At 58.5% G+C, this 25691-nt stretch overlaps 1 protein-coding gene across 3 annotated transcripts in view; it reads left to right on the plus strand.

Annotated features, from left to right (window-relative positions):
- Window positions 1–24204, plus strand: part of CLIP2 (CAP-Gly domain containing linker protein 2) — a 77966-nt gene extending 53762 nt beyond the window's left edge. For 2 of the 3 annotated variants that reach the window (XM_023655484.2, XM_070230844.1), the window contains exons 9-18: window positions 210–270; window positions 6327–6431; window positions 8092–9027; window positions 11290–11347; window positions 13712–13795; window positions 14654–14810; window positions 17318–17477; window positions 19119–19304; window positions 19613–19675; window positions 22374–24204. In XM_023655484.2, coding sequence (XP_023511252.1) covers window positions 210–270; window positions 6327–6431; window positions 8092–9027; window positions 11290–11347; window positions 13712–13795; window positions 14654–14810; window positions 17318–17477; window positions 19119–19304; window positions 19613–19675; window positions 22374–22385 — 1822 coding nt within the window. In that variant the 3' untranslated portion in view covers window positions 22386–24204. The remainder of the gene's footprint in view (window positions 1–209; window positions 271–6326; window positions 6432–8091; window positions 9028–11289; window positions 11348–13711; window positions 13796–14653; window positions 14811–17317; window positions 17478–19118; window positions 19305–19612; window positions 19676–22373) is intronic. The other variant, XM_023655486.2, reaches the window with a different exon arrangement.
- Window positions 24205–25691: the final 1487 nt, after the last annotated feature.

A 25691-nucleotide genomic window follows, 5' to 3' on the forward strand; every position in this document is an offset into this window, starting at 1 on the left:
CAGTGGTCTCTGCGGAGTGCACAGGCCGGGAAGTTGGGAGGCCTGCAGGTTTCCAGCAGGGTCTGCCCCCATCAGCCATGGGCCTCTGGGCCTGGCCCCTGCTGGTCTGAGCGTGGCCTCCGGCCGCCTGTGGCCTCCCCTCTCTGCCGTCTGACTTGGTGAAGCCCGCGGCTCTGGGTGCAGCCGCTCAGCCCCGTCTCCCCCTGCAGGAAGGTGGAGGACCTGCAGTTCCGTGTGGAGGAGGAGTCCATCACCAAGGGCGACCTGGAGGTAACCTGCCCCTGCACCTGGGCTCAGCCCTTGATGTGGCAAATGGCCGTGAGGTCCAGGCAGCAACTCTGGGCCCCCTGGGAGGGCTGGGGGGATTGTGAGGGTGAAATGCGGAAGGGTCAGAGGTCATCCCCTGGGAGAATGCTGGGGGTGGGGCAGGTCATGATGACTTGGGTGACCAAGGTGGGAAAGGCTCAGCTCCAGGAGCCCCAGAGGGGCCGTGCTTCCTTTGTCAGCAGCTGCCTGGGATGGACCCAGCGAGAGATGGGGTGGACCCAGGGTATCCACAGGGCTGGGCCTGAGGACACAGTGGCTGGACTCCCTTGTCCCTTCTTTGTTGGGCAGTAGCCCTAAAGGGTCCCTTGGATTCTTGGATTCCCGGTAAAATTTTGGCTGGAAGTAGCTTGTTGAGTCACAGAACTTAAAGATAGGAAAACAAGTTCAGAAAGACAGAGAGACTCAACCAGTCATGGGACAAGGCAGCAGCCACGGGACCAGGACCCTGAACTCGCGACTCCTGAGCTCAGCCCACAAGGACGGCTGGTTATAGCCCCTCCTCAGAGATGACACCTGGACAGGCGGTCTGGGCTCACTCTCCTGTCCAACCCCCCTTTCTGAGCTGAGGGGTGGGGAATGTGCATATCGGTTAGTAAAGATCTAGTCCCCCCCAGCTTTGCCCACCACACCAGAGACCGCAGGGCTCACTAGGCCACCGTCGGGTGGGCAGGACGCCCCCTGCTCCCTGGGAGCCGTCAGGGGGGCAGGGGAGTGAGTTCGGACGCTCTCCGTGCTCGGGTCCTGGCCTTAGCAGGCCGTGGGCAGCCTCTTCCCTTCCCGGACTGTTGGCTCAGCTGTCGGATGAAGAGGCTGAGCTAGATCGGTGATCCCAAACCTGAGGATTCTTCCGCTGGAGGCCTCGTTCAGACGCGAGATGCTGGGCCCGGCCTCAGAGTGGCCGCTGGGTCGGTCTTAGTGGGACCGAGAATTTGCATTTCTAACAGTTCCCGGTGATGCCGGTCCAGACACCACACTTCCGGGCTCACCGCCCTAGATGATTTCTGAGCTCAAACGGGAAATTTCCGTTTCTGATTTTGTGGAAGAGCCACGCTAAGAGCCCTGTGACTCTAGCACCCAGCACAAGCCTGCGTGTGGTTGTCTTGTCCCTGGACGACCCCGGCTGTGGGAGGGATGTGTGCGTCTGCGCAGGGTCACTGCCAGCTGCCCTCCTTGAGCAGGTTTCGCTGCCTGAGCTGAAAGGATGGATGTCGGGCGGGGCGCAGCGCAGTGTGGGAGCCCCGGCCCAGTGTCAGGTGTTCTAACGTGTCTCCCTCTGGGCCGAGGGGGCAGGTCGTCTGGTACGTCTGGCTAGCCTTTCTGCTGGGTGGCTGCCCTCTTGCAGGGGTTGGGGTGGGCTTCTGGGAAAAGCGCCTGTGGTTGCAAGGAACAGAGACCCCTCCTGCTAACTCCAGTCAACAGGGGTTGACTGAAAGGCTGCGGGGGAATCTCACAGGCAGTTTGGGGAACCAGAGCGAGGAACAGCATCAGGAGCCAAGCCTGTTCTCTCCCCGGCTCAGGGGCCTCCCTCTTCTCCTGACCCCTGGTCAGGCTCCACCTCTGTCTCTCTGCCTGCCTCTCCCTCTAACTGTGTCTCCAGGTCTCTGGGCACATGTACTCCCTCTCACCCTTCGGCCACACCCAGGCTCCAGCACCCACCATCTACCAGCCTCCTCTTGAGAGAATTCGATTGGTCCCAGGCTAGCCAATGGGCTGGCTGGGTTTGGATCAGGTCTCTACCCCAGATCCAGTCAGCCCTGGCTTGGAGAGGCGGCGGGGTGGGACAGACAGTGACAGACAGCTGATTCAGTCAAAGGACAATAGAGTCCTGTTCTTGTTTTTATTGTGACCATGTTCATGACAACCAGAAGGAAAATTGACCCAAAGTCTTGTTAATCCCCACCCATCTTAAAAGTCAAAAACTTAACCCAGAACGCCTCCTTGAGCTCCTGGTCCCCCTCCAGCTGTATCACCCCAGCTTGCCCTCCTGCTGCCTCACCCCCCACCACACGAGGTACCCCGTTCCAGCCTCGCAGCCTCCTCCTGACCTCTGAATGCTGGCCTGTCTGAGGGCCTCTCCGTCGGCACTCCCCCTGAGAGCTTATAAGCCCACGATTGCCTGAGTCTCCCCTCAGCCTCCGAACTGGCATGGCTCCTGGGCATCTCCACCAGGGTGGGGAAGTGCCAGGCACCTGGACCAGTTTCCTGGGGCTGCAGGAACAAGTTATCACCACTCGGTGGCTTAAAACAACACAGATTCATTCTCTCCCAGTTCTGGAGGCAGAAGTCTGGAATCAAGATGTGGGCAGGGCCAGTTCCCCTGGGAGGCTCCAGGGAGAGTGTTCCATGCCTCTCTCCCAGCTCTGGTAAGATTCTGGCAGCCCTTGGCATTCCTGCCCGCGTGGGCGCGTGGCCTTCTTCCCTGTGTGTCCCTCTGTCCCCTCCACATGGCCTTCTTATATGCACACCCCTCATTGGATTTTGGGCCCGCCTTAATCCAGCACAACTTCCTGTTAATCAACGACATGTGCGACGATCCTATTCCAAGCAAGGTCTCATTCTGAGGTTCCAGGTGGATATCAAATTTGGGGGACACTGTTCAACCCAGTCGAGCTTCCCACGTGGAACATGTCCAAAACAGATCTCCCCGTTTGTTCCTGCCTCCGCCTCACGCCCCCCGCCCCCCATATCTTTTGCATCTCAGGAATTGGCCCCACAGCCCACAGAGTGGCTCAGGCCCCACAGCTAAAATGCATCGTGAATCTTCTGTTTCGCTCCTCCCTCCATCAGAAATGCTCATGACCTTGCCTCGCTGATTCTCTTCACCGCACGGCCACCTCTCTGGGCCAGGCCACGGCGTCTCGCCTTGGACAACTGCACAGCCTCTGCTTGGCCCGTCTGTTTCCTATCTGGTCCCCCCACACTGCCGCTAAAAAGATCCTGTTAATTTTTAACGTTGGAAACGTTTGAACCTACACACAAGTGGAGAGGATGGTGTGATGAACCCCCGTTTGCCCATCCTCCAGCTTCAAGCATTGTCAACTCTCGGCCGCTCCCGTTTCAGCGACACCCCACCCGCGGCCCCCTCAAGTGCTGTTTTGAAGTCAGCCACAGACATCATGTGACCGAGTCTCTGAAAAACATAAATCAGATGCTGTCCTCCCCTGCTCACACCTCTCGTGCCACCCCCTAGATAGAGCTGGCTTCGTGGAGGCGCCCCAGGGGCCCGCCGGCCGCACAGCACTGCCCCTGGTGCACGGGGCTCCTCTCTGCTCCCCCTCTGCCTGGGGCCCCACCTCTCCGGCCCCCACCGCCTCGGGCAGGCTTCTGGCTCCTTCACACCTCCCCTTCAGGGGTGCTTCTCTGAGGCCCCTGCTGCCTCCTTGGTTTTGCCTCCGTGCCACTTGCCTCTGCCCAGTGCTCTGTCCTTGCCCAAGTCACGGTCTGAAATGACCGTCACTACTCATTTATCGTTTATGTCCCAGAGTGTGAGCCCCTTGGCGGTGGGGACCCTGTCCATCTTGCCCACCCTTATGTCCCTGATGCCAGAGCCGGCCAGGAGCCTGGTGAGGTGCTCCTCCAGGGCGGGAGTCCTGGGTCACATTTGTGGTTCTGGAATGGGTGTTGCCACGTTGCCTCAGGACAAGGTGTGCGTTGCCTGCTGCCACCTGGGTGGGGACATCGGTAGCTGCCTTAGACTTGAGGGTTTGTTGTTGTTTAATGAGCCATGGGTTTTGTGTTATTATTTTGTGAACTAATTAGCACCTCAGTGTTAACTTCCTCTTTGCATAGGAATGCAATTACCTGCTGCAGTGGACCCAGCCAGTTTTATGAACTTGGCATCCACTGTTTGATGAGAACTGGCCTGCTTCAGGAGCCCCTAGTGCAGAGGGGAAACCCCTTCCCCAATTAATTAATTAAAACCAGCCCTCAGTTACCCGGGCGTGTCCCGTGGCGGTGGCTCTGTGCGTTGGAGCCAGGTAGACGCCAGGTGGGGGAGGAGGCTGCAGCTCAGGGGCTCAGACCAGGCTGGACCGAGCTGCAGGACTTGAGTGGGGGCGGGGAACAGGGAGCCCCCTTCAGGAGCCTCCTTCCCTGCTCCGTGTCACTGCAGGGAATCTGTGCCCCCACTCCGTGGAGTTGGGTTGCGGGGGAAAAGCCCCAGTTCTGGAGTCGAGGGGTCTGAGCTCCAGGCCTCGTGCTGCCCCACGTTGCCGCGTGCCTCTGAACCTGAGGCTGTGTCTCCCTGGAGTGGCATCTCTCTCTCCTGCGAGATGGGCAGACAGCTGAGACTACTCCCCTTACGTGGGGGATGGGGTCCCAAGTTAGTGCATGGGACAAAGTGACATCCACCCTCACGCGGCCCCGAGATCCTTGACTGGAGTTTTGTGAACATTAACATTGAGACTGACACGCAGGGCGCTGGTGGCCCCCACTCCTCACGCCTGGGGCAGGGTGCCTGGAGCAGCGTGGAAGGCCGGATTGTCCACCCCACCTAACATCCAGCCTTTAAGCCTGCCCCGCCCCGGCTCCTGTGGTTGACGGTATCATAATGAAGCAGGTGCTGGAAGCAACTCTCCCGGGCCCCCTGTGCCCCTGGAGACCCCAGCCCACGGACCAGGAGGCTAGAAGTTCTGAAGGTGATGGGGAGGGGTCCTTTTGGGGGCACCAAATGAAGTTGCCCTTGGAATTGTGAAGTTGGAGGCTTTTCCTTGCCCGTGGGGCCACCCATACGGTATCTGTGATGTTCCATCTAATGTGGGTCCCGGGCAGGGCTGCTGTGCCCACTGTCAGGGAGAGGAGGGTGGGGCCGTGGCCCCTGTGAGGCCAGGATTGAGGCACCATCATCAGCCTAGGATTTTCTGGAAGAGACTGAGTAAGGTGCTTGTTAGCCTGCGGCCTGCTGCCCTCTTGAGAGAGAAAAGCTTTTAGTTGTTCCTTTAGGAAAATTCACAGAAGTAAGATCACAGGCCAGAGGACATAAACATCTCCAGCTCTTGATGAATTGCAGGAGTGTTTCTGGGCAAGTGGTACCCGTGCTGGTGCTGGGTGTGCGTTCTTGTTTCTACACGTGTGCGCTGTGCTGCTCGGCCAGGCTGCTTCAGAACGGCCACACCAGTTGCTTTGACCTGCTCTCCTAGATGATGGCAGGACAAGCGGGAGGGTGAGGGGGACCCTCTGGCTTCTCCGCCCCATGAACCTGGTGTCCAGGCTGCTCCAGGTGCACTGGAGCCCGAGCCTTCAGCCCCTTGCTGCCCTCGCAGATCTGTTCTGGGTCCACATGCCAGTCTGGATGCCAGTCGGAGAATGTGGGGCTTTGTTAGCCTGTGAAGCGGGTGTTGCGAAGCCGGAACAAAAGTGCTCTTGTGCTTTCAGGAGACCAGGCATCCTCCTCGGGGCCCAGGATCTGGGCATGATGGGGCTGGGCTCAGGCAGGCTCTGGGAGGCACAGCCCGGCCTCCACTGAGGAGGCCAGGCCGGGAGAACAGGAGGGTGTGGGTATATTGCTGCAAACCTTCCATGAGGTTGGTTCATCCACCTTCAGCACGGGCCTGGGGGCCGGGAATCCTGGGGTCATTTACTCGTTCATCCACCCTGGGGGGCTCCCGTGTGCAGGATCCTGTGCCTAAAATGAGGAACAGCCTGTGGGCCACCTGATGGGGACCACCAGTAGGCTGGGGCCACGCCCCAGGAGCTGCAAGGGGAAGGGCCATCTGGGGGTGACAAGTGAACAGGTGTCTGTTGGCACCCCCTCAGAGCTGGCTTGTGCAGGGTGCTGCTGCCCTCCTCTGCCCTCAGCAGACCCAGCCAGGACACAGGGAGGGGCGGGCAGCTCTCCGCAGACCCCCTCTCTCCCCCAGGACCTGCTCTCCTTGATCTGCTCTCCTGTCTTGTGCACAGAAGATGACGCCGCCTTTCTCTCTTTCTCTCTCTTTCTCCGCTTCCTCTTCCTGTGCCCCTGTCCCCCGCCCCTGCCCCCGCCCCCTCCCGGGGTGGACCAGACCCAGACGCAGCTGGAGCACGCGCGCATTGGGGAGCTGGAGCAGAGCCTGCTACTGGAGAAGGCGCAGGCCGAGCGGCTGCTCCGGGAATTAGCCGACAACAGGGTAACGCGCCCGCCTCCGGCCCGCCAGCCCCCTGCCCGCGGACGCCCCCTCTCGGCTCCTCTGTTTTATTATTTTCTGTCTTCGGCTGCTGTCCTCATTGATTTTTTCCTTTGGCGCCCCTTCTAGGAGGGAAGTAGAGGTTTAGGAACATGCTTATGCTCCATAGCCACGTGATGCTCGTTGGGAGGCCGGGGGTCTTGGCCCTCTGGGACCTTGCTCCCCAGCTCATGATCCCATTGGCTGGGGACGTCCTGGGAGACCCTCCCGTCCTCCCTCCCCATGCATTGCCGTGACAAGGCCTTGTCATGCTCAGAAATCGGGGGCCTCTTGGGAATGTCTGCCCCTTATGTGGGCAGGCGTGGAGCCTGTCCACACCTCCCTCTCCCAGGCTGGGGAAGGCGGGAGGCCAGGGGACTGCAGGGCCAGGTCTCTGTAGCCTAGGGGGTCTTCAATATGGTGGTAGGAGGGGCCAGCCTGAGGGACCTGGGGCTGGGGGAGGGGTGAGTCGGGGTGTGAGGGTGTCCCCACGGCAGCGGACTGTCAGCTCCAGGGTCTGGTGTTGTGATAGGATGGGTCGGGGAGCGGTTCCTAGGCCAGGGAAAGCTCTCTTTGGGGGTGAGGTCTCCCCAAGTCCCAGGGTATGGCTCTGAGTCCAGGCTCCAGGCCCAGCTGGCCCCTCCACGCCCACCATGCATGCCCTGGGGCCGGCACACATCCAAACAGCTGGCCAGCCCAGCCCCACCCAGCAGACAGCCCCGCTGCGCTTCTCCTGGCAGCGGAGCTGAGCAGCCAGCGAGTGCTGACTGGGAGAACGGCGTGTGGGCGTGGGGCGCGCCTGTCAGTTTCTGCAGGTCGGCCTCAGCACATGAACCAGCATGTGCATGCCTGTGGGCGTCTGGAGACACACGGGTCCTTTTGCACACACCGGCTGTTGCCCAGTGACCATGTGTGCTCATTGCAGTCCACACGCGTGTGCACAGCGGCTGCTTACAAAAACCAAGCCAGTCGCAGTTGACAGGCTGGGGCTTTCCCACTGAGGCCTCTTGATCTGGGGTCCAACCTGATTAAAAAACAAAAACAGGTCTATTGAACTAAAGGTCACTTTCAGAAACAACATTTTTAAGCTTGTAAAAGATTACAACTTTTGAGTATGTTGTTTGCAAATCTGTGACCATTGACATGATCAGCGGAGGGAGGATGGAGCCTCTGATCTCAGGGTTTTCCATCAGAAGGGCGGTCTGGGAGCATTAATTCTTTTCCGCTTTAGGCATTAAGCCGGACCCCTCTTTGGCCATGCCCTCTGGACAGCCCCTCTGTGGGTTAGCTGGACACTTTCCTAGAGCAGGAGAGCGTGAAATTCCCTCCATCAGCTCTGCCCTTTAAAAATAACATGAGCTTGCAGAAATCCACAAGCTCAGATGGGTGGTTTCTTTTAGCCATCGATTGTCCCAGGCCACCCAGGGCAGTGTGGACAGTTGGCGCCCTGAGTCCCTGGGTCACTGGTTGGGGGCATCTCTGGGAGCCGTGGTAGGCAGCCAGCACCCTTCCCATGACCTTTCTCGCTTGAGGCTGGGCCCTTGAGTGGTGAGACCCCCTCACCCCTGCCGTGTCCCCTGCCCCCCAGCTGCCCACTGACCGCTGTCTCCCTCTCCCCCCGTAGCTGACCACAGTGGCCGAGAAGTCACGAGTGCTGCAGCTGGAGGAGGAACTGAGCCTGCGGCGGGGTGAGATCGAGGAGCTGCAGCACTGTCTCCTGCACTCTGGCCCGCCACCCCCTGACCACCCCGAGGCCGCCGAGACGCTTCGGCTGCGCGAGCGGCTGCTGTCGGCCAGCAAGGAGCACCAGAGGGAGAGCGGCATGCTGCGGGACAAGTACGAGAAGGCCCTGAGGGCCTACCAGGCCGAGGTGGAGAAGCTCCGGGCGGCCAACGAGAAGTATGCGCAGGAGGTAGTGGACCTCAAGGCCAAGGTCCAGCAGGCCACCAGCGAGAACATGGGGCTCATGGACAACTGGAAGTCCAAGCTGGACTCGCTGGCCTCGGACCACCAGAAGTCCCTGGAGGACCTCAAGGCCACCCTGAACTCCGGCCCAGGCGCCCAGCAGAAGGAGATCGGGGAGCTGAAGGCCGTGATGGAGGGCATCAAGATGGAGCACCAGCTGGAGCTAGGCAACCTGCGGGCCAAGCACGACATCGAGACCGCCATGCATGTGAAGGAGAAGGAGGGCCTGCGTCAGAAGCTGCAGGAGGCCCAGGAGGAGCTGGCCGGGCTGCGGCAGCACTGGCAGGCCCAGCTGGAGGTGCAGGCCAGCCAGCACCGGCTGGAGCTGCAGGAGGCCCAGGATCAGCGCCGCGACGCCGAGCTGCGGGTGCACGAGCTGGAGAAGCTAGACCTGGAGTACCGGGGCCAGGCACAGGCCATCGAGTTCCTCAAGGAGCAGATCTCCCTGGCCGAGAAGAAGATGCTGGACTACGAGGTGCTGCAGCGGTCGGAGGCCCAGAGCAAGCAGGAGGCCGAGAGGCTGCGCGAGAAGCTTCTGGTTGCCGAAAACAGACTCCAGGCTGTGGAGTCCCTGTGCTCGTCCCAGCACACCAACGTAGGCGGCCGCCCCTCCTACCGGGCTGTGGTGGGGCCCACAGGCAGCAGCTGCCTGGGTGTGAGGGCCCGGGTGGGGAGGGCCCAAGTCTTTATGGACCACTTTCTTCCAGCCCAGGGAGGCCTTCTCCTTGCCCCCAGAAGCATGCACCTGCAAGGTCAGAGGGCACCTGGCTCAGAGGAGGAGACCCTCATCCCTCCGTCAGAAGGGCAGCTGGCCCTGGTGACCACGGGGACCCAAGGCAGTCTGAGCTGACCTGCCTGGGTCCCCCCCAAACCAGGCCTGGAGAGATGTGTACCTCAGCACAGAGAACAGCCTTCCTTCTGGTCCCTAAGTCTCCGATTCGCCCAGACATGTCCTACGGTGCAGGCTCCTGGGCCTCTCAAGACGCCCGGCACCCTGCCTGTTCCCGGGACTCCCATCTCCAACTCTAGCACTGACCTAGGGGAACCAAAGGCGGCCACATTTCTAATGAGACTTTCTGGGTCCCCAGTCCTAATGGGACTGACCAGCAGTCCAGCGGCCACCTCCCCGGAGTGTGGGGGTCCCCAGAGTGGGGTTGGAAGGCTGGAGGGGCGTGGCCCTGGAGAGGCTGCTGCCACCAGTATCAGTGTTGCTCCAAATGTGGAAGTCCCAGCTGAGTGCGCTGAGCAGGCGAGACCCCGGGGGGCATGGGCCGTGTCCACTCCAGGGGGCCAGGAAGAGCTTTTTGAGTGGCTCTGGGCATGAGATTTTGTGCCAGGCCTATCCCACCTGAACTCCCGAGAGGTCCATATTGGCCCCATTTCACAGATGAGCAAACCAAGACTCCAAGACGAGTAGCTTTCCCCGAGTTTCTCACCTAGCAGTGGCAGAGGGCATGTGCAGGCCTGCTGCCCGAGGGCTGGCAGGGTGCCGAGGACGAGAGTCAAGTCCCGGATAAAGGGACAGCCGGCAGCATGCGCGTTGCCTTTTACAAGCCCCCGGGTTTCTCGAGCCCCCGGTTCCCCTCATACGTTTAAACTGGGATTCCGCGCTCCAGCAGTGGGTTTTCGGAGTGCCAGTACAGGCGCCTTTTTGTAAAAGGAGATCTGCCCTCATGGCGCCTTGAGGTCCCGCTGCCGCGGCCTTTTTGAGCGAGTGCTCCCCCCGCGATCCCGGGCAGGGGATGAGGCGGAGCCCCAGGTTAGCTGTGTGCACACGGCTGATTGGCTGCTCAGGGCAGTGGCTTCGTCGGGCCTGGGACCCCAGACCTGGACCCCTTAGCGGGGGAGGTTTGAGGCTGCCGTGGTTCCATAGAGCATGGGGGACAGAGGCCTGAGGACAGCCCTGTCCTCAGTCACAGACCTCAGGCTGAGGAGTGGGAGGTGACCCCAGGAAGACCCATCTCTTGATGTCTACACACATGGAGCCTCTCGATCTGGACCCACATGCCTCCCAGATTTAGAGGGTTAAGTCCAGGGACAACTAGATGTTTGGTCTCATGCATTAAGTATGGAGATTTAAAAGAAAATTTTTTTCTAGTGTCTGCCTCATTTTCCCTGCAATATGTATAAATAAAGACCAAGGGGGCTTAATTAATTACAACTGACAGACTAAAACGGGGCTTGGGATGTATGAGCAGAAGTATGAGGGGCAGATTTATGGAGGTGACTGCTTGCTCAGCTCTGTGTGGCCCTGATCTGCAGTGTTAGACTCCAGCAAATGGCAGGCTCAGAGGACAGCCAGCTGTCCGGAGGCTGGAAACTTCTGCCAAGAAGCAATGAGGAGCTCATCGATGTTTGTCATGCAGATTTTTTTCTTAATTGACCTTTTCTTCTTTGGCTTAAGAGTTTATAATTAGAAAGAAGCATTGCAGAGGAAGTAAGTGGCATTTGTTGACGGCCCTCCGGGAGCCGGCCCTGGGCGTGCTCTGCACGCCACCCCATGGCGGTCCTTACTTGTTCTATGGATGGGAAACCAAGGCTGGGAGTCTTGCCTCTGGATGATGATGGAAATGGATGCCAGGGACAAGCCTTCGGCGTCCCAGAGAAGGAGACATCTGTCTAATATTATAGATGTTTTCAACAGAGCAAGGGGTGGGGGCATGCACGAGGAAGCTGTGCAAGCAGCCTTTGGGGCTCCAGGGAGCAGAGGGGGGCCTCTGTTGTCAGGGAGGTCAGACCGGGGATGTCCGTGCCCCCTGCAGGTCACCTTGGGCGGAGCTGGGGTGCCCTGCCGGGCGGCTGCTGGGCTGGGCACAGGTGGGAGGCGAGCGGCCCCTGACAGGGCTCCTTCTTTCAGATGATTGAGTCGAACGACATCTCAGGGGAGAAGATGAGGATGAAGGAGACTGTGGAGGGTGAGTGGCCGCTGGCGGGCCGGGACGCGGGCCCTCGGGGAGGGCAGGCGGGGTCTGCCTTTGAGCCGGTCCCGCTGCGGCTGGTGGGAGTGCCTAGCTGTGCATGGGGAGGGCCGGCCACTGCACCAACTACCTTCTTGTTTGTTTGGCTTTAACTTTATTTTTAAAGTAAATGTTAACTTGTAATTGGTTCTAAGGACGTGCAGCAGAGGGTCCCCCACTCGCTGCTTTCCTCCCCAAAGGCACAAGTTAGCCGACTTGGGCTCCTTCCTAGAGACGGTTCCTGCGCATCCGAGCCGTAGGCGCCACCAGAGAGGGGCCCACACCTGCCCGCTGTTCCGTCTCTTACTCTTCCCTTAATCGTGCGTCTTGGAGACTGTGCCTCATCGCTGCGTTCCTTTACATGGTGCAGAATATTCCACTGTGTGGGGCGACCATCACGTGTTTCACCAGCTCCCTGCTGATGGGTAGCAGGTTGTCCCCAGTCTTGTCTGTTATACACCCTGCCGCAGAAAATCACTTGCCCTCCATTGGGCTCAACCAGTTTTCACTCCCACCAGGCGGTTGAAAGTGTGTTTAGCCATAAACCTCACCAACAATATGCTTTACCAAACTTGTGATCTTTGCCAGTCTGAACAGTAAAAGCTGTGACCTGGTGTAACTTCATTTGCCTTTCTCTTACTGTGAATGAAGCCCCATTCCCATTTCTATTCACATCCATTGTCCATTTTTTCAATTTGGAAAAATTAGAATTTGTTGATTTCTAGAAACTCTCTATATATGACATTGCAAACATTTTTCCCCTTTTGTGGTTTGTCTTTTGACTTTTCTTATGGTGATGTTTGCCATTCAGATTTCAAAAAATCAGTCTTTTCTTTTTTGGTGTCTGGGTTTGTTATTTTTAAAACGCATCCCATGGTGTCTTCTGGTACTTTTTAAGTTTCATTTTCTGTGTTTAAATCTTGGATCCGTCTAGAATTCATCCTTCTATCTGGTGTGAGGTAAGGAACCCATGTTTATTTCCTTCCCAAAGAGTACCCACTTGTCCCAACATCATTTTTGAGAAACTCATGTTCCCTCCACTGATGTGAATTTCCAACCTCACCATCTTTAAATTCTCTTATCTAATTGCCTCTATTTCTGGACTTTCTATTCCATTCCTGTAACCTCTCTGTCTGTTCAAGGGCTGGTCCCATGATCTTCTAATTGTTCAGGCTTTGTTTGTATTTTAATTACTGGAGGGCTAGCTTTCCTGCTCTGCTTTTTCAGCATTCTCTTGGCCATTTTCTTTTAATTAAGGCAAAATTAACATAAATTAACCGTTTTAAAGTGAAAATTTTGTTTGTAAAGTGAAGCATTGACTACATTCACAGTGTTGTGCACCCACCACCTCTGTCTAGTTACAAACATTTTCATTCCCACAAAAGGAAACCCCAATACTTGTTACCAGGCACTGTCCATTCTCCCCTCCCCCTGGCCGCTGACCTCCCCCCCCCCCCAATCTGCCCTCTGTTTCTACAATTTGCCTCTTCTGGGGATTTCATACAAATGGCATCATACAGGATGTGGCCTTTTGTGTCTGGCTTCTTGCACTTAGCGTAACGTAGTCAAGCTTCATCCGTGTTGTGGCGTGTGTCTGTGCATCGTTCCTGTTTACGGCTGAGTGACATTCCATCGTGTGCACATGCCACGTTGTGTTTGTCCGTCCACCTGAGTGTGGGCATCTGGGCTGTTTCCAGCTGCTGGCTGTTGTGAGTGGTGCCGCTGTAGACGGGGTCTGCGGGACCTTGTCGAGACCTGTTTTCAGTTCTCTTGGGTGTGTGCCTGGGAGTGGAATTGCTGGGTCCTCTGGTAGGGCTATGTTTAACTGGTTGAAGAAGTTTTTCCAAACCCTTTTGGCTCTTCTTGCTAATCTTTCCAAGTGATTTTAGAATCAGCTTATCTAGTTCCACAAAAATGAAAGTCTTGCTGGTATTTTTCTTGGTATTATGTTAAATTTATAAATTAACTTACGGAAGGTTAATGTGTTTGTAGCACTTTCCGTGCATTATCTTTCTTATGACTGTCCTTAGACCATCCGATACTGAATTCGCGTGACCAGGGGACATGGGCCCCATCATTATCCCCATTTTTCACTCAAGGAAACTGAGACTCTGGGGTTAACTCGCCCAAGACCACACAGTGCTGGGGCCTCTTGCTCATGGTGGGTTACCAGACAGAGGGCTGGCGTGAGGAAGAAATTGGACCCTGGGGGCCAAGTGGGGCCCCGCTTTAGGGCTTCTGTGGGAGGGCCGCCCCTCGCCCCCTGGACCACACGTTGGCCCGGGAATGTTGACAGCCTGTCGTCTCTCCCGTCTCTCCCAGGCCTGCAGGACAAGCTGAACAAGAGGGACAAAGAGGTGACAGCCTTGACGTCCCAGACCGAGATGCTCAGGGCCCAAGTAAGTGGTAAGTCTCCCTCCCGCAGGGCCGTGCAGGCTTCCGAGCACTGAGCGGATTGGTGCCTGGGTCAGTGGCCCCCCGACTCTGCCTTACATGGGAGGCAACCTGGGCCAGGCCACCTGCACCAGACTCCCACCTGGCAGCAGTGGGTGGGAGACCTGTGGCCCATACACCGTCTGTAATGTGATCAGGGGCCCCGTCCGGCTTCCCTCCCCGGTGCCAGCTCTCTGTCCTGTGCGCTGGAGTTCTGTTACAGTTCTGTCTGGTCTTGAAAACGTGGGTTCCTTGTAGGTCACTTTGATACAGCGTCTCTGCCCCCAGTCCCTAGAAGAAGCACCAGCGGTTCAGAACTGGGGGGACGGTGCCGGCTGCAGGGGAGAGGAGGGCACAGGGGAGTGAGGACAGGGGCATCTGGGGCCTCTGGTGTGTCTTGGTGACGAACTGGCCCTGCCTCTTGTCCGCCAGAGTGCCAGTGGTGGTGGCCCTGAGACGGCCCCGTCCTGGAAGCGTTCCCACCCACACTTCTCTCTAGTCCCGGTGACATTCACATGGCACACTTGGTCCCCACAAAGGTCGGTTGACCTCAGACTCCTCCAAGGCTCAGGTGACGATGTGGCTCGCCCTGGTCCAGGCCCCAGTGTCACCGCCTGGTCCTGTCTCGGGAAGGTGGACACCCCACAGCCCGGGCTGCTGTGTTCCAAGGGCTCCGTCGGCTTTTTGTAGCTGTTGTCTTGGCCCCCTGCTGCCTGGCTCCGCAGGACGAGAGACACCCACTCCGTGGACTGTGTCACTGTGATCCCCAGGTGGGCCAGACTCCCTCGGGGCCCTGACTCTCTCCCTCCTTTCCCTGCCACTGACCCTCAGCATTGGAGAGCAGGTGCAAGTCGGGAGAGAAGAAGGCAGACACCCTCCAGAAGGAGAAGCGGCGCCTGGAGGCCGAGCTGGAGGCCGTGTCCCGGAAGACCCACGATGCCTCGGGCCAGCTGGTCCTCATCAGCCAGGAGCTGCTCAGGAAGGAGCGGTGAGTCCACCATCGGCCGTGTGCACAGACCTGTCTGGCTCTGTCACCCAGCCGTGTCCTCCCTCCAGCCTGACTCTCACTCCACCTGACGTTGGCCATCTTCTCCAGAGGCCATGCTGGGATAGACGGGTGGGGCAGGTGGCTGGCGTCACCAAGGACCACTGTGCTCTCTTCTACCAAGCTCAGGGCAGCCTCAGAATCCTTCTCAACACAGTTCTCCAAGCAGAGCTTATAGGGAAGATTAGTGGTCCCAGACTTCTTGGTCTCAGGGACCCCTTTAAACTCTTAAAAATTATTGAGGATTCCCAAAGAGCTTTGGTTTATTCATTCTATATAAAATGGAAAAAAAATTTTAATATGCATTAATCCACTTAAAGATAATAATAAACCAATTGCATGTAACATAAATAACATGCTTTTGGTAAAAAGTAACTATTTTCCAAAACAAAAAGTATTTAGTGAAAAGAGTAGCATTGTTTTGCATTTTTGCCAATTTCTTGAACGTTGGGCTTAACAGAAGACAGCTGCATTCTCGCATCTTCTGCAGTCAGTCTTTGCTGTTTGCTGTTTTGGTTGAAGAATATTATGAAAATCTGGCCTTACGTAGATATGTGGTTGGAAAAGAGGAACATTTTAATACCCTTTTGAGGTAATTTTTAATATGCCGCGTGGCCCCAGGAGAAAATCCATTGTACACTCATGAGAAATGACAGTGTAAAATAGTTGTGTTATCATGAAAATAGTTGTGACCCATGGGCCCCCCTGAAAAGGTCTTGGGACCCTTGAGGGTTCCCCAGACCACAGTCTGAGAACCACTGGGTTACGGTCCATAGACATGGTTTGTGTGACCCACATGAGGTTTAAAAAGAAAACCTAGACCAGCATTTAAAAATCAGAAGATTTCACATAAAATCTAAATTTCTCCAGTCCAGATTCCCTTAAATTAGAAGGTCTGACAGCATTAGGCTCACCTCCAGCAGGGCCTCAAGCAGCATTGCTGGGGAGCACCTGCCCCCTCTCAGTGGGCGTGGCCCTCTGGGTCTCCTCAGTTGCCGCCCGCTTCTATTATTTTCCTGACAACCCCTGCCTGGACATGACTCGCCAGCTCCTGTAAGCATTTGAGGTTCAACCCCTGAGTTAAAGTCCGCCTCTTCCTTGAAGCCTTCCTTGATTGATGTAGGCCACCACGAGCTCCTCCATTCTCCTGTGGTACTTAGCATGGGAGTGGGAGATCAGCCAGGAATCCGTTGGCAGATTGAATGAGTAGAGGTTCATTGTCCTCATGTCACAAGAAATCTGGAGGTAGCTGTGGCTGGCCCTTGGTTCAGTGGCTCAAGATATCAGTGCCACACCTTTGTAGTTTTCTTGGACACTCCCTCTTGGTTGCAAGGTGGCTGCTAAAGCTCCAGCTATCACATTCATAGCAGGAAAGAGGAGGAAAGGGAAAGGGACAGTGCCAGTTGACTTCCACTTTGTTCTCAACTACCCATGGCCACCTGGTGAGGGAGTTTCCCCCTCCTCTATAGCAGAGGCAGGCAAGGGAAAAGGCTTAGAAGGGATGTGTCCTTCAATCCGCGCCCATGGCAGACATTGCGAATTGATCACCACGCTCTTTTCTGCAGAGCCCACATGTGGCCTCAGAATCATTCTCATCACAGTTCTTAGGCAGCTACTGCCAGCTGATTAAGAGCTGACATGGGAAGGAAAACCCATTTGACATCAGGCATTTAAAAATGAGTTCATTGCCACGTGAGCTCTATTGGATGACTGTTTTGTTTTAATTAAACAAAAGTAATATTGTCATTCTTAAAAACTTTAGGGGCCGGCCCTGTGGCTGACTGGTTAAGTTCACGTGCTCTGCTGTGGTGGCCCAGGGTTTCACTGGTTCGAATCCTGGGCACGGACGTGGCACCGCTCATCAGGCCACACTGAGGCTACATCCCTCATGCCACAAGTAGAAGGACCCACAACTAAAAATGCACAGCTATGTACTGGGGAGCTTTGGGAGCAAAAGGAAAAATAAAACCTTTTAAAAAAAAAAAAAAACTTTAAAAACATTCTGGGAAAGGCCAAGTCCTCTTGATCGTCCCATTCTCAAATCCTGGCCCCTCTTGGGCTGTGGTCAAATGGTTTCATGTTTCCACTCTGGCCCCTCCTGGTACAGATGCTGTCTTTTTTTTTTTTTTTTTTTTTTGGTGAGGAAGATTGGCCCTGAGCTAACATCTGTGCTGATCTTCCTCTGGTTTTTGTATGTCGGTCGCCACCACAGTGTGGTGTAGGTTGATGCCCAGGATCTGAACCTGAAAACCTGGGCCACCAAAGTGGAGCATTCTAGACTTAACCATTGTGCTACCGGGCTGGCCCCACAGATGCTGTCTTAGTAGACAGTGTCCCCCTCAGGGTGGCCAGTCTCTAGGCACTTGTGAGTCGCTGGAGTGTGGGAGCAGAGGGGCTGACTGGCTGGGCTGACTGTTGCTGTCCTGTGCCTCTGCCCCACCCCTCGCCAGGAGCCTGAACGAGCTGCGAGTGTTGCTGCTGGAGGCCAGTCGCCGCTCCCCGGGGCCGGAGAGGGACCTGAGCCGCGAGGTCCACAAGGCTGAGTGGCGGATCAAGGAGCAGAAACTCAAGGACGACATCCGGGGCCTGCGTGAAAAGCTGACCGGGCTGGTACGTTGGGGAGGGGGAGGCCGTGGTGGGGCTAGGGCTGCCCTGCTGTCAGGCCATGGAGACTGGTGACCTCCTGGAGCCACCCAGGGACAGCCAAGTCACAGTGAGGGTTCGAAATCCCCTAGAAGCACAGTCAGGGTAGCTGGGGGAAGGGCCACGGGTGACCCCCTTGCTGACATCATGGCTGGCAGGGTGGCCGTCTGGGTGATGCAGTGCAGAGGAAGACTTCCCAAGGGTGGCCTGCCCAGAGGTAGGACGGGCTACTGCGGGGTAGTGAGCTCCCCGTCCAGGGGAATAATCAGCCGGAAGCGAGCTCTCCCTCAGGGTCCTGCAGTGGGGATTCCCGCATCAGTCTCAGGAAGGCGACAGGAACTGGAAAGGCTCCTCTAACCCTGAACTTCTGGGGCTGCGACTCCTCCGTCAGGAGCAGGAGCCTGACAGAGCAGAGCTCCGGAGGCAGGAGCTGGGCTGGGCAGGGGCTGCTGGGAGCCTGGGCCAGAACCATCCCCACCCCATCCCCCGTGGTCAGCATTCAGGACAAGCCTGGGGCCGGGTACCAGCCTGGTCACCTCCGGGGTATGGACAGGGTGGGGTCTGGGAGGACAGGCCTGCTGTCATGGGAAGCCAGCGGCTCACCCCTCTATCCACCACACGGGCTCGGCTACCCTGGAGGGGGTGGGGACGGGGCCTCCCGGACAGGAGGCAGGGACAAGACCCGCCTGCAGCTGTGGGGCAGGCCTGGCCAGCAGGCCCTCTGGGGTCCTCGCGCTCTGTGAGTCTGGATGTAACTCTGCAGACAAGGCCCTGGGGCTGGCGGGGACCGGGGGTCTTGACTCCCCGAGGCTTTCCCAGAGCCTTGTCTCCGGCTCCGTGGGGCACAGGCTGGTCGGGTTTCCGTGGGAATGTCCCTGCGCTGTCCCCCGAGCCCCGGGGAACCAGGGACGGGCTGTGGTCAGAAGGCCCCTCGGGTGAGGCAGGCCTGGGTGGAGAGATGGCCGGGGGAGCGGAGCAGAGGCACTGGAAGCCCCGGCCCACAGGTCAGTGCGGGGCGGCCGCTGTGGGAGCAAGGAGGCACCCGGGGCCCACGAGGCAGGTGTCCCTTCCGTGTGACGGTGCCAGGGCAGCTGGGGACACTTGGAAGCCGATGGTACCGAATGTCCTGCCGGGCGGGGCTGGAGGTTCAGGTGGGCTCAAGGGTCGGAGGTGAGGAAGCTGTGAGTCTGAGGGGGCAGAGGAGGGACCCACCTAAGACTGTAGGGGAGTGGGGGGAACAAGAAGGAAAGAGGGAGGGGTCCTGGGCCTGGGGACCTGGAGATGTGGAGCATCTGGCCGAGCCGGGAATTCAGGGCAGGGGACAAGGAAGAGGCTTCGTGGGGACCCTCAGGGAGGTAGGGAGGCCCGGGGGCGTGCTGGCATGCTCAGGCCTGGCCCAGGGGCAGGGGCAGAAGAGTGTCCTGCCTAGAGAGAGCCCGCCCTCCTCCCACACGCACCCGCACACACCTGCGCGCGCCCCCGCTCTTCCAGAGCCCGCCCTCCTGCACACGCGCCCGCACACACCTGCGCGCCCCCCCCCCGCTCTTCCAGAGCCCGCCCTCCTCCACACGCACCCGCACACACCTGCGCGCTGCCCCGCTCTTCCAGGACAAGGAGAAGGCCCAGGCGGAGCAGAGGCGCTACTCCCTCCTGGACCCGGCCTCGGCGCCCGAGCTCCTGCGGCTGCAGCAGCAGCTGGCGAGCACGGAGGACGCGCTGCGGGCCGCTCTGGAGCAGGCGCAGCAGGTGGACAGGCTCGTGGAGGCCATGAGGGGCAGCCCCGACAGGTGCCAGGTGAGCGCGGGCGGGTGCCCGGGTCTGAGGGGGAGGCGGCCCTGTCCGCCCTGGGACCCTGGGCTGCGGGGGGACACACCGCCCTGCCCTCTCCTCTGGGCGTCCCAGCCCCGGGGGTGCGTGGCTTTATCCTGAGGAGCTCAGACCTAGGGGAGCGATGCGGCCTTGCCCTGAGCCTTGGTCTCCGGCCGGCCGGGAGCCCCTCAGGAGCTCTGGTCGCGCAGGACCTGCCGGGTGACCGCGCCACCTAGGGGCCGAACTGGGAGCTGCCGCCCTGGGAGCCCCGCTCAGAGTCCCGACTCTTGCAGGCCCCGGGCAGTGCCGGCTCTGCGAACGGCGTGCACCAGCCAGACAAGGCCCACAGGCAGGAGGTAAGGGGCCTGGCCCGGGGCGCGAGGTGATCCTGGGGGGCTTTGGGAGACAAGTCCGAAACTGTGTAAAGGGGAACGTGCTCGCTAGGAGTTCTCTTACCAGAGATGCAAGGTTACCTGTTTTAAGTGATATCCTTCCTGAACTGTCCTAGGCACGCACATGGGTTGTTTGCCTGTGTGCATGTGCATGTGTGCGTGTGTGCACATGTGCACGGACAGTCAGTCCTCGTTATTCACAAATGCCCTATTTGCAAACTTGCCTGCTCCATAAAATGTCATTACAACCCCAAAATCCATACTCAGGGCGCCTCCGTGGTCCCTCGCAGACACACGGGAGCGAGGGGCATGCGAGTCGCCCGCCCCCCGCCCCTGCTGAGGACAACCAGGCGGTGCTCAGCCTTCTTGTTTCGGCTCACGCTGAGAACAAGGTCCTTTGCATGGTCTGCTTAGTGCCACGTTTGTCCCATTTTTGTGCTTTTTCTTGGTGATTCCCGCTGTTTGAAATGACCCCCCAGCCGAGTGCTGAGGCCGTCAGCCTTCCTGGGGGCAAGAGGGCTGCGCGGTACCCTGCAGAGAAAGTCCGTCCAGAAGCTTCCTGCTGGCACCGTGAGGCTGCTGTTGGCTTTGAGCTCACGGTTAATGTCATCCATTAAATAGGGTGTCTTTAAAGGGAGTGCACAGAAGACAGGACTGTGTGTTGTTAATGCAAGTGTCGTGATTGAGGCTCACAGGAGCCTCGCCCATGTTTGCACCAGAAGCAGTGGCTCAGCATTCCCTAAGCCAGCGTTGGCGGGGACCTCATAGAATGTACCCACTGCGAATAGTGGGAACCGTTGTGTGTGTGTGTGTGTGTGTGTGTGTGTGTGTGGATAGGCACTAGGTTTTTATTTGGAAATAATTTCAAACTTAGAAAAAAGTTGCAAGAATAAAAATAGTGCCTAGAACATCATGTACCCTTTCCCCCATAAGTATTGTTAACCTTTTCCCCCATTTGTCTGTGTTTTGTTTTCTAAATGTGGACATGTGTAAGATGTATAGTATTTTCCGAACCGTTTGAATATAATTGCATGAATCCTGGCCCTAAATACTTGAGTCCGCATTTTCTGAGAAAGGGGCGTCACTTTGCCCACAGGACAGTGCCCAGTCCCCACAAGTGTCGCGCTGACGCGGGTTCGCATGTCACCCCGCCCCCCTGCTCCTCCGCCTCGCTTCTCCGGCTCTTTCTCCCTGGCCAGGAGGCAGCCGAGGGTTGCGGCACTCACTGCCTCTAGTTGGCAGGTGTCTTCGGTCCCCTCTAATCTGGAACATCTCCGCGATTTCTTTGATTCTTAGGAAATTCACAGTTTTGAAAGATAGCTCCGCTCCTTTTTTTTAACTGAAAAGTCCTCGTTTGGGATTGTCTGATGGCCGCTGGTGATCAGAGCAGGGTTAGTCGCGTCCTCCTCCGGGCATCCCAGCTGGGGCCTGACGTCCGTCTGCCCTTCGGTCCTGACGGGATTCCGCCCATCTGGTCAGGTGTCTCCTCTGTAGAGTGCCTGGGCTTTCCCAGCGAGCAGCCTGTGGAGGGACTGGCCGCCCTCTGAGCACCTTGAGCACCTGCTCTTCCTGAACCCCCACCCCGGCTGGGCATCTGTCGCTGGCCCGCCCAGGCTGGTCCTCCCTGAGCGGCTGCAATGGCTTGGCTGTCATTTTCTAGAGCAAGTTGCTTACTCTGTGTTTGATTTCACCTCCGGTTTTCTTCACCAAACGCTTTAAACATACGCATTTTGTCTCTGAAGCAGTCTCTGTGAGTTGTATGTTTTGTAGAATTGTGGGTATAAAATTGGCTTTCCAGAACTTCATGGGCCTGAGGGGCGCCCGTGACTCCCAAGCTTGACCTGTCTTTGCTTGACCGTGTGATGTTTTAAGGGGGTGTCTGGTGGCCCCGCCCCACAGTAACCCCTCGTATTCACCCACAGTCTTAGAGGCACCCACTTGGGTCCCGGGTGCCGGCCCGGTTAGGTGCAGGAACCCAGGGCCAGCTCTGTCCCTGGCTCGCTGTGTGACCTTGGGCAACTGAGGCCAGAGCAAGGGAAGGAAGGATGGTGGAGCCCCTGCTCACCCAGACATAGGAGAACCTTGGCTGCAGACTCTGCCAAGGGCCAGGCCTGTGGGTGAGGGGCAGAGAGATGGGGCTGGGGAGTGGAGGGGACCCTGCACCAGGCCTTCGAGCAGGGTGGAGGCCTGGAGCTGGAGGGGACGTGGTAGGGCTGTGTCTGCAGAGCAGCCGCTGTGCCAGGCCCCCTGGGAGCTGATGTCCATATCTGGTGCAGCTTTGTCCTCCCAGCAACCTGCAGAGCATGCAGTCCCAGTGTACAGATGTGAAAACTGAGGCTCGGAGTCTCAGTTCCAGTTTCCATTTCTTCAGATCCAGCCTCCACACAGGCACCCAGTGCTCTCTGTAAACCCATTTGCTCTCATGTCTTCCCCTCAGCTTCCTCTAAACAGCTCCCACCCTACCTCCTGTGTCACCATGCCCCAGACACACATCAGAGACCTCTGCCCCAGGGCCTTTGCACATGTGGTTCCCTCTCCCAGCACAAGTGGGCTCTCTTCCCCCAGCGCACCCCCACCCTCCTTCCTACCTGCCCCCTCCCCCCGGCCGCCTTCACTCAAGGCTCCTGGGGACATTTGCTGATCAAGGCTTTGCTTTCTCCAGGACAAGCACTGACCCTGAGGGACACCGTGGAGCAGCCCAGTCCACACCAGAGCCCCTCTGGCCTGCCCCGGCGGCGCCCCATCCAGGCAGGGGCCAGGACTGTCACTTTGGAGACAAGAACAGTGTTTGTAACGATAACGTCCCCCACCGCCGCGGACAATCCCTGCCCCTCAACCCCCCCTGCCGGACCAGGAGGCTTCCTTAAGCGCGACCTTCCACAGAGAGCGGTACAGGCCAACCTGGCCCCGGGACCTCCAGCCTGGACGCCCTGGCAGTTTCTGGACTTTGTTTGGGGGAGCTGAGGCGATCTAGCCAGGCCCCCTCCCCAGAAGGAGCTCCCTGAGGACCATCTTGGCCCTGGGCACATCCTTGCTCTCCCTCCTTCCTCTCCTCATCCCAGGTCCCCCTCAGACCCTGGGGAGCTGTTGTCCTGCAACAGGGTCAGAGGAGGCCCAGCTTCTCTTTGCAGGCACTGAGGAGGGGAGTCCAGTCCTGAGGAGCTGGGGGACCCCTTTTCCTGCAGCCACCTCCAGGCCAAGGCAGTCCCCAGGGCGTCTCGTCCCCACACACCGGACCTCCTTCAGACGTGGTACAAGTTCCCCTCGGTGAGGCCCAGCTTCAGGGTGCGGGGGTCATGGTCCTCCCCGCCAGCACACACTGACTCAGCCCGAGCTGCTGGTGGGCGGTCACTGAGGCCGGTGCCGCGGTGTTAGGGAACCCGGAAGCCCTGGCCCCCGCCGACCTGCTGGAGCCACAGCCAGGCCTGGGACGGCTTTGACTGGTCAGGAATGTGGTGTCCCCTGTGTTGACCAGATGTTCCGTGGCTCAGCCTCCCACCTGCAGGTGTGCCAGGGGCTCTGATGTGTTCACCCGCTGACCTTGGCGCACGCACACTCGGGGTACGTGTGCACATGTGGCTGTGTGGGCGGGGCATCTTCACTCAGCCATGCTCGGGCCACACACACTTGGGTTCCAGGACAGAGCCTCAGGCCTGGCGGGGCCATGCCCACACACCCCGCAGATGTTCTTGCAACCAGCTGTGAACATACACACCCAGGTACATGGGGGTGAGCGTTCAGGGATGTGTGTGCCACGCACACGCGCCAGAACACACGAGTACCCACAGCCCCTTTCTAATCTCATCATGTCCCACCTCTAGAGCCGGGGCCCGCAGGCCCTGCCTTGTGCTGTAGTATCGCCCCAGGGGGCCTGCCCCTCCTCTCCAGCTCAGGGAGGGTCTTCACCCTCCCCCCGGGGCCAGAGGGGCGTCCGATGCCCCCCATGGTGTGCCGCAGTGTGCCAGGACCGAAGTGTGCCTGGGCGGGCATATGGCTCGTGCCCTGGGAGCAGCCCAGGGAGCCTCTGACGTGCCAGGTACAGGCGGGCAGGGGTCACGTCCTTGCCCAAGTACAGCCCATCCTGGGGGCAGCCAGTTAGTCCCACCAGCCCCCTCCTCCCGCCCCCCATTGGCTTTCGGCAGCTCTCGCATGCGGTTTTATTAACAACAGTCTAGAAGCGATGCTTTAGTGGCCTAACCCAGAGTCAGATACTACTCTTTCCAGCAAAATCAGGCAGCTCGCCCCGCCCACAGGAGGCGCTGACTAGTCTACTAACAGCCACAGGCCCACAGGGAGAGGCTGAGTCTGGCGCCACTGGCAGGTGGCAGGTGGCAGAGAAGTGAGTTCCCTGTGAGCATCTCCGCCTGTGCAGTCTGGGCTCAGCCATACCCTGCCCCAGGTCCTCCCCGCACCCTTCCCCTCCCCAAAGTGGAATTGTTGAAGTGTGGCGAGTCCGTGCTCGAGACAATAAAGCTTGTGACTGAGGTCCAGGACCCCTGCAGTCGTCTGCTTCCCTCTTTGAGCGACCTGGGCTCCCCCGGCCTCTCCCAGCTCATGATGCCTGGTGCCAGGAGTTTGTCTCGATCCTGTTCCTTGTGGGCTGCCAGCTAATTCTTACTCAGGTGTGAATGGCTGATGGGAGCTTAAGAGGACCTGACGTTGAAGAAGTCCAAGGCTGAGCTGCCTTCTCTGAGGAGAGGGAGCTGAGCAGGAAGAGGCAGAGAACCAGAGGGAGGGAGGCGGGCAGGCCGGGCAAGGCTGCCCCCCGAGAGGCACAGGGGGTGCGCTTGAATCTGTTAGAGGTATAACTGGGCCTGCGAGGAAAAAACAAAAACTCTTCCCGAGTTGCAAAATAGTGATGGATCAGCTGACACGAATATGATGAGTTCGGTGAGAACATTACAGCTTTGGTGAACCGATGCTGTCCCCTGCAGCAAGCTTTCTGTGGAGCAAATGAGCCGTCACTGTTGTGCAAGCTTTGTGGTCATTTTACCGGCCTTGCAGTTGAGGGTCCCCCACAGAGACTGAACCAGGCTCCTGAGGTGAACAGCCAAGTGTGTCTGGAAGCTTCCCGCCCTTTCTCAGCCTCTGTATCAGCCGAGCCCTGGGGGAAGCAGGGGCCCGTCCTGGGGTGAACAGAGTGGAGGGAGGGGCCACGTGCGCAGGTGTAGACAGGGCTAAGGGCACCCACAAGGGACTCTGGGGAGCCACTGCACCCCAAAGGGACGAAGCAAAGGAAGCCAGCATAAGCTGCATCTGTGCAGAGGACCCAGCAGCAGCAAGCCCAGGAGGGAGGGAGCTGGAGAAGCGCATTCTGCAGCCCCCTCTCCTCCTCCGCCACCTCCTGCCGACCCTCTCCTTGGCTGAACTCCACCTGGCACCGAGGCCAGGGAGCTGTGGGAGGGCTCGGAGGCCTGCTCCGGGCACAGCCAGGATGTGGGTGCAGAGTGGGTCTGGGGGTGGGGATGATGGAGAGCAGTCAACCCAGCATCGTTCCCGAGACCCATCTGGGTCGGTTTCCTTAGGCTTCAGCCGCCTCCAGTATGGACAGGGTCTGTCTTTCCAGATCTCATCCCGCCTGCCCAGCATTTTGCATCCAGAGTGCTTCTGCCCACAGGACTGTCTCCTCTCGAGACTTAGCCCACACCACTGCGACCCATGGTTTCTTTCCATCTGACCCGAGGCACGGGCGTGGCCCCGTCACTCTCTGATGGGGCGGTGACCGAGGGTGCTCAGTGCATCCCCCTCCCTGGGGGAAAGTGTTTCCTGGCCAGCCGCCCTTCAGTGGGGACTCCACGCCGGGGCACGTGGGCAGAGGAGAGCCAGCCCCAATCTGCTCGTGGCTCCCAGGCCGGCGGTTGGCCTGACCCTGTGTCAGCTGCTGTGAAGGTGAGGCACTGGTTGGGTAGGAAGGACGCGAGGAGCAGGCAGGGGCAGTCATGGAGACTGGGGGCCTGGGCCAAGGCTGGGGCGCAGGGCT

Source organism: Equus caballus, chromosome 13 (assembly GCF_041296265.1).
Source record: "Equus caballus isolate H_3958 breed thoroughbred chromosome 13, TB-T2T, whole genome shotgun sequence".
In the NCBI taxonomy this organism is placed as follows: domain Eukaryota; kingdom Metazoa; phylum Chordata; class Mammalia; order Perissodactyla; family Equidae; genus Equus; species Equus caballus.